The sequence below is a fragment of the Saccostrea cucullata genome, unplaced genomic scaffold, assembly GCF_032062105.1.
Source record: "Saccostrea cucullata isolate Sc308-1 unplaced genomic scaffold, CSIRO_AGI_Scuc_v1 ctg11786, whole genome shotgun sequence".
NCBI lineage: Eukaryota > Metazoa > Mollusca > Bivalvia > Ostreida > Ostreidae > Saccostrea > Saccostrea cuccullata.
The window spans coordinates 8,499-16,682 of NW_026923016.1; the positions used below are offsets into that span (position 1 = coordinate 8,499).

At 35.3% G+C, this 8,184-nt stretch overlaps 1 protein-coding gene across 1 annotated transcript; it reads left to right on the forward strand.

Annotated features, from left to right (window-relative positions):
- The first annotated feature begins 1,267 nt into the window (after nt 1-1,267).
- On the forward strand, nt 1,268-7,718 carry LOC134262956 (uncharacterized). The gene is made up of 6 exons (XM_062745275.1): nt 1,268-1,419; nt 6,480-6,584; nt 6,681-6,782; nt 6,954-7,090; nt 7,217-7,429; nt 7,621-7,718. The coding sequence occupies exons 1-5, from the start codon at nt 1,268-1,270 to the stop codon at nt 7,225-7,227; spliced, it is 507 nt and encodes a 168-aa protein (XP_062601259.1). The 3' UTR covers nt 7,228-7,429; nt 7,621-7,718.
- The last annotated feature ends 466 nt before the right edge of the window (nt 7,719-8,184 follow it).

Below are 8,184 nucleotides of genomic sequence, written 5' to 3' on the forward strand. Positions count from 1 at the left end.
CAACAACCGGGCTACTTGTAATATCCGCGCCAGTTTTAATCTGACACGAGCGTAATGAGACTGATACCTTGCATATCTGCATCCACTTTTTAAGTATTATTTATATGTTTGCCTCGGCACAGCTGAATTAACGTTTAGTTTTTAAACGATATCATGTACAAATCTGTGTAAATCAGACACGGGGAAGTGCAGAGGCCAGGTGCTGTTGGGTCAACACTGTACAGATAGCATGCTAACATTGGGCCAACGTTGGGTCAATGTAATCGGTTACATCGGGCCAATGTTGGCAAATGGTATTGACCCAATTTAAGTTTGCTCATCGACCCTATGTTGGCCCGATATGTTGGGCCAACGTTGGCCCAATGTAGAGTGTTATTTCTACAGATATTGGCCCAACGTCGCGCCAATATTGGCTCAATGAATGCGACATTGTTGGCGAAACGTCAACAAGAACATTGGGCCGATGTTTGCAAATGCCGTTGGTCCAGTGTCATTTTGCTCCTTGGTCCAATGATGGCCCGATATATTGGACCAACATTGGGCCAATGTGTATAAATATTTAATTGTTACAAATCTGTATATTAAAAAATCTGATCGTCTCTACAATCAGAAATAAATATACAACCAATCTTACTTGAAAAATCAAGCTAGCTAAAATAAATTTAAGATTCTTATTATTTATCGAAACAAAATAAATTATCAGTGATTAAATTTTGTGTTTATATACAAGAAAAATAAATGAAAGTATAAAAATGAGTTTTGATACAGTTAAAACAATTAATAATTTGCTCCTTATTTAATTTGAAATTTGTGTCTAGTAGAATACATTTCCGAAGTCTACCACTTAATTTACTTATATACACTTAACGTCGAGAACATGGTCAAAACATTTTGACAATGTTGAATTTGCTGAAGTTAAAACAAAATTTATTCATTACTAAAAATAAATTGGGTTCTTTCATTTAAAATTTGTTCAGTGTAACGACAAATTTTCAATACATGTATTTTATATGGGGCAACATTGAATCAAAATTGTTTTGATGATGATTATCAAGCGTATAAATATGCATAAATGCCTTCATCGCGCAAGCTAATCACTTAATCACACCATGAAACAAAAAAGACGGTTATTCCTTAATTGACAGCTTAAAAATATAGTGATATACTTGTAAATTTAATCGTATGTTTACTCTTTACTGAGAAAAGTAACAAATGTATTAAGTACCAAATATTACAATTTTAGTGCTACTGGAGATTCTAAAAAGACATGGAGAACACAATCAAAGAATGGCTAAGGTATGCCAAGGACAGGGATGAGGGAGGAAGAAACGGACACAGATCTAGAAGAAAAGAAGGGGGAGGAGGAGACTCGGGAAGAGGAAATGGAGCCTTAGGAGAGGGATCAGATGGAAAGTGGCAGTGCTTAACTTTTTTCTGTGATATAGTGTGACATACCTGTAGTTCTACCCTTTTTTGTGTCTGTTTGTCGGTTATAAACACGATGCAGATGCCAGAAACATTTTTTTGTGTAAGTAAACAAAATGACGGTATTCATTTTAGTATTATTTTAAGAACATGAGGGCTATGTTTATTTGTTAGACGTGCTTATTGACACCTGTAATTTACTGAACTTGTGCATAATTTACATCAGAGAGGGAGTATACAGTCATGTAACCCTACATGTATCGCTTGAAGTGAGCATCAACTTTTAATTCTTTATTAATGTTTTCTTCATGCACTGAGTAATAAAATTATGGTATGTTATAATTTAATTTTATATTTTGATTTCTTTTTCCTCAGTTTTTTAATTAATGTAGAGCTACTTACAAGGCAATACTTGTTGATGGCAATTCTATGAGAATATTGAGAATATGTATTAAACTATTAATCTAGCATATATAGCATATATAGATAATATTAAAGGGCTTTTACCATTAAACTGTACTACAAAACTAGTATAACCTTATTGTATATATTTGTTTGTCAATTTTGAGGACAAATGGCCAACCAGTGAAGAGCAAATGAGTTGTCATGATGGAGAGCCAATAAGATACAAACCAACGTTGGCTCAAAAATGATGTTTTCCTAATATTGAAAGAATAAGTGGCCCAACAATGGCTCAATGATATCCGTTCGTTGGTCCAACAATAAGCCAACAAGTTGGTCTGATTAAGGGCCGATGAGCAAAATACCGATGGCCCAACATTAATTGCTTACAATGGCCCAACTGTACAAAAATGACGTTTGCCCAACATTGAAAAAATACATTGGCCCAACAGTGGCCCAATATTAACTGTTACATTGGCCCAACAATAAGCCAATGAGTTGGTTTGATTAAGGGCCGATGAGCAAATTACCGTTGGCCCAATATTAGTTGCTTACAATGACCCAATTGTACAAAAATGACGTTTGCCCAATATTGAAATAATACATTGGCCCAACAGTGGCCCAATATTAACTGTTACATTGGCCCAACAATAAGCCAACAAGTTGGTTTGATTAAGGGCCGATGAGCAAATTACCGATGGCCCAATGTTGAGTTCAAAAAGTGGCCCAACATAAGGAGCGTTGTTGGCCCAACAAAGGTCCAATAACATCCTGCTATCTGGGATGATCTGTTGCAGAATGCTCTCTCAGCTGGTCGCTCTGGTAATAATGAAAATAAGGATACTGGTAAGGATGAAAATTGGAACTCAATCAAAAACAGATGGCCTCCACCAAATGGCGCTGCTCCCTCACCTCTAGAAGATAATTATCCACTATTCAAAATTCAAATGGATATCAGTAGTTCACATGAATCTCAATTAGAAAATCATTTACTATCCTCAAACCGCTTCAAATACACTGTTGTTCAGATTATTCTTTAAAACCTAAAAAATTCAATGCTGCAGGGGAAAAAATGTAGAATGGAATTTCCGAAACAGATGCAATCTTTCCCTGCTTTAGTAAAAGACAGGAATGGATCTTTGCGACTGGAGATGGAGAGAGATCATCCAGTTCTTGTGCAGCATATTTAAGAAAACTGGAGAGACAATGGTAACATTTCTTTGATTCTTTGAAAGAGTAATCAGTTCGTCGGACGGACGGGTTTTCGAAAAAGAGTACGCTGATTGGGGGCCGTCGGAAAAACCAAAAAACTTTCAAAATCGTTCATAAAGTAAATTTATTTAGCCGAAATATTGCCGACTCGGCGTTAAAAAAAGAAAAAAAAAACAACAACAACAAAAAACAATCAACCAATCAATCAAAGAGCAATCGATCTTAGTCCATCTTTTGACGATATTTTTGCCACTGAAAAATACATCAAAAGGTATCCTTGCAAAGGTTACGAATAAACTGATGCTCTTTCTGATCTTCTTTCTGACTTGGTTAATAATTCTGATGAATCATCGGGATACACACCAAAATCACTGTACAAAACTTTTTACGAATAATATTAGGAGAAACATTTCTGTGCAAACATCCTTTGAGCTTTCCTCATTACCCCTGTTCCGTTCTAGTCAGTCTTTTCAATATATGAGTTTATCAAATACTATTAATGATTATTATCTTTCTAGACATGAAAATGACCTTTCTTCTGTCTATTAATTAAATTGGGGAAAAATCCTGGAATAAATGGTCCAACTCAAACTTCTTGGACTTGATAGGAAAGTTCTGCAAAACAATTCTTATTTTACATTTTCCACACTGGAGAACCTTTTCAGGCATAATAGACAACGAGACAAATTGGGTAAAAAAGATTGACCTTTTTTAGAGTCAAAGAATTATCCTAATTCTATTAAAGCAAAAAACAACCCTACAATTTCTGACAAGATGAAGATTCTCAAAATGTCAATGTGCTAGAAACGAGATGGATGGATTTCTTAGTCCTAATGGGTGGTTTACATCGATATCAAGTTTCAAGGATGATTCAGAGAGCAAAACTGGAGCTTACATCAAACTTTGTACCCCATTTCCTCGGATTTGGTGCAATTAGTAGAGAAGATGTACTTAACTTACTTCTGATGTTGCTGTGTCTATGTTTAGCAATTTCTAGTCCGATTCAGCTATTCTGATACTCGACGGAACATATATTTATATACAACCAGAAGTATCTGTCGAGACTGAAACTCTACTGGTTTTTACTTATAGCAAAGAATGAGAAAAGTAGCACTTTGGAATTGAAACTTTACAACAGCAATGAATAGAATAATGATCCTTGATTAAGTCTCTTTATGTTCTTAGTGTAGTATACTTGCATGCCACTTTATATTATAATTTCTATTTTTAGTAACCATGGCAACACCGTTCATCGAAATCAAAAACCGATAAAGAGAATAAAGTATCTTAGTGTAGTCTACCTGTGTGCCAATTTATATTGAAATCAGACCAAACCTGTAGGCAACACCGTTCACTGAAATCAAAAACCAATACACAGAATTTTGTAACTTAATTAATGTAGATTACTTGTATACCAATGTATATTGAAATCAGACCAAAAACTGTAGGAGGAGGAGCATTTTGAAACAATTTCACAGAAATTTCTATATTTGGTAACCATAGCAACATCGTTCACCAAAATTAAAAAACCGATAGACAGAATTATGTATCTCAGTGTAGTCTACTTGTGTGCCAATTACATTGAAATCAGTCCAAAACTGTAGGGAAGTAGCATTTTGAAAGAATTTCACAGAAAGAGGGACGTTAAACATGTTAAAGATAGATAGTACAATATATTTTGTTTAATGTCCCTCTCAGGAATTTTTTCTCATATGAAGGCTTGACAGTAGAGAGCTGCACATTCTCTCATATAATAGGAACTTTCACTAATGATCATTGAGCAGTGAGGGGTCTTTTTGTGCCAGCATCTATTGGGACATGGGCCCGTGGTTTACACGGTCTCATTCGAAGGACCAGTCTCCACGTCCCACAAAAGGATTCAAACCCGCAACATTACAATCAACTCCCTTACTTTTGACAAAATTATTGTGTTGATCCATATTTTTTATTTTTACAAAAAAACAAAGTGCATAGCGTCTTGGTCAAGGGGGCATAATAGGGATACCTAATTTGGGTTATTAAAGTTTAATATAAGATATTAACTTGTTTTTTCAGCACTATTTATTTTTTCAACAAAATTATCGGGGTGGAGGATGTCCATTTTTAACAAAAATCAAATTGCATAGCATTTCAGTGGGGGGGGGGGGGGATAATATGCATACGTAATTGGGCAGTTTCCCTTATACCTAGCAGAAACATATCACGTATGCTATATGTATAAGTTTCAGTAATTTTAATTATTTACCTACCTACAATGTAAGTATTTCTCACAGTTCCAGGCAATATGCATTTTTTTGTAATGAAAAATAACAATGTACATGTACATCGAGAGGTTAATTGAACTTGTGGATTGTATTACAGCTTTCGGGAAAAACGTGCACCCCAAATTCCTAGACACCTGTTGGCATCAAATTCTTTTAATCCGTTTCCCGCAGAATCGACACGACTTTAAAACTGGCTCTTAAACTGGTTCCCTAGCGGAAATGATTATTGTCAACTCGTACATAAAATGTCAGGGTTTCGAGACAGTGAAAACGCGATATCTGAAGAAATATTTCAACAATGAACTTGAAAATGAATAGGCTTTATTTTTTTATACTGTCACACAAGTATGTAAACGCTGAGAGTGGTTAATGCAAAGGTTCTCTGTCAATCTTGCCCACAAATGTTTATTGTCAACTCGTACATAAAATGTCAGGGTTTCGAGGCAGTAAAAATGCGATATCTGAAGAAATATTTCATCAATGAACTTGAAAATGAATAGGCTTCGTCCTTTTATACTGCCACACAAGTATGTAAACGCTGAGAATGGTTAATGCAAAGGTTTTCTGTCAATCTTGCCCACAAGGTGTAATGAACACACTAACACACATACGCACAGTCGCGATGCTATATCCCCTCCGCAACTAGTTGCGCGAGGGGATAATAACCATGGCAACACCGTTCATCGAAATCAAAAACCGATACACAGAATTGTGTATCTTATAGTGAAGTCTACTTGTGTGCCAAGTTATATTGAAATCAAACCAAAACTGTAGGAGGAGTACATGTAGCATTTTAAAAGAATTTCACTAAAATTTATTTTTTTAGTAACCATGGCAACAATGTTATCGAAATCAAAAACTGATGCACTGCTTTACGTATCTAAGTGTAGTCTACTTGTGTGCCACGTTATATTGAAATCAGACCAAAACTGTAGGAGGAGTAGCGTTTTAAGGATTTAGATGTGTAATACCCCACTTCCGGTAAAAGTTAACGATGTAAGCCGATGTTTCCCGAGGTGGTAATTCTCGGAAAACCGTACGAGTTATGTTTCTTTGCACGAGTTATCTATCGTTGCTAACCGGAAGTTGATAAAGAAGGGGGAATGGCGCGTAGGGACGAGAAAGGAAGGTTTTTTGGTGTTAAAAAGAAAAAAAAACAATCACCGTTCCTTCAAGAAGAAAGAAACCAACATATGAACGCCGAGCAGGGCAAAAAATTGAGGAGGTAGCCAAGCAGTCTATGGATAGAGCTGCCAAAGAAACATATAAACTAGAAATGAGGTAAGTTTAATCTATTTTACACTTATCTATATGCATGTGAGAAATATGCTACAGCCTACAGACTCCTACAGTTAGAATGTGTTTTATTGTTTAAAGGGATGCCGCACATGAGGAAATGACTGCCGCTACCGTGGAGATGGGAGAAGTCATCGATGACTTGGGCGTTGGGCTCATGCCTGATGCTTCGCCATCCTTACGGTTTGTTTGATTCAGAGCCTTTATTTGTTTGATGCGAATTATATATGTTTAGGTTGTTTCCATGAACTGTAAACAAAATAATTTTTTTTTTAATTTGTTATATACTGTATTGTGCTGTAACTCATGCTAAACCAATCTGTTTTGAAATCTTAAACATAAATAATATTGTAGTTCAAGAATTGCTACATTTCCCCATGAGCCTGATTCACCCAACACAGATAACCAGGACCAGAGTGCCGATAGTGATATGAACAGAGAGAGAGTAATTCCTTATTCGAATTTCAGACCACTGCTGCATCTACTGCTTGGTAAATAAATAAATATGAATTTAGTAATAATTTTCCTAATAAAATTGTGTTCGAATTTTGTATAATTATTTGTTTTTATTTATAATTTACTAAGTTTATATATAAGTATGAAAAAAAAAAATACAGCACACCATTAAATCAGCAAAAAGTCTACAAGGCGCTGAAGAAAACAGGCACTCGACAAGTCAAGAACCGGTATGTGAAAAGAAATATTGCTACATTTCCCTATGAGCCTGATGCATCCAACACAGAAAACCAGGACCAGATTGCCGATAGTGATTCGAACAGAGAGTGTAGTTCCTTATTCAAATTTCAGACCACTACTGCATCTACTGCTTGGTAAATAAATAAATATAAAATTAACAGTGAAGTGCAGCAATGAATTAATTTTCATGAGCGAATTGATGATTGTTTTTATTTAAGATTAGTGTTTCCAAATAATCATTGATATTTGCATATACTGCATTGTGTTGTTACTCATGCTAAACCAATCTGTTCTGAAATCTTAAATGTGATAAATAATATTGTAGTTCAAGCATTGCTACATTCCCCCATGAGCCTGATGCATCCAACAGGACCAGCGTGCCGATAGTGATATGAACAGAGAGAGTAATTCCTTATTCAAATTTCAGACCATTGCTGCATCTACTTCTTGGTAAATAATTAAATATAAACAGTGTAGTGTGGCAATGAATTAATTATGTATTGTTCTTCAATTTTGTCTGAAATATGCAAATTTAGTAATAATTTTCCTAATAAATAAAAAATGTTTTCGAATTTTGCATAATTATTAGTTTTTATTTTTAATTTACATTGCCCACTTAGTTTATATATAAGTATGAAAAAAAAAGTACAGCATACCTTTAAATCAGCAGAAAGTCTACAAGGCGCTGAAGAAAACAGGCAGTCGACAAGTAATGAACCAGTATGTGAAAAGAAATATTGCATCAGCCTTTCCTTGTCGCACAAGAAGTGGCATGTCTCTGGCAGTTGATACAGCCTGGCATAAGCGTGGATTTGATAGTCTTACATGTAATTATCAAAATATGTTTCCCTTAAGGATGAATTCTGCTGATCATTTTACCCCAAGTGGG

Excerpts from the sequence above, each read along its gene's own strand:
- LOC134262956 (XM_062745275.1), top strand. The coding sequence starts at position 1,268 with ATGGAGAACACAATCAAAGAATGGCTAAGGTATGCCAAGGACAGGGAT. Across the intron at positions 1,420-6,479 it reads GGATCAGATGGAAAGTGGCA|AAGAAAGAAACCAACATATG; the intron begins GTGCTTAACTTT and ends CGTTCCTTCAAG. Across the intron at positions 6,585-6,680 it reads ACATATAAACTAGAAATGAG|GGATGCCGCACATGAGGAAA; the intron begins GTAAGTTTAATC and ends TATTGTTTAAAG.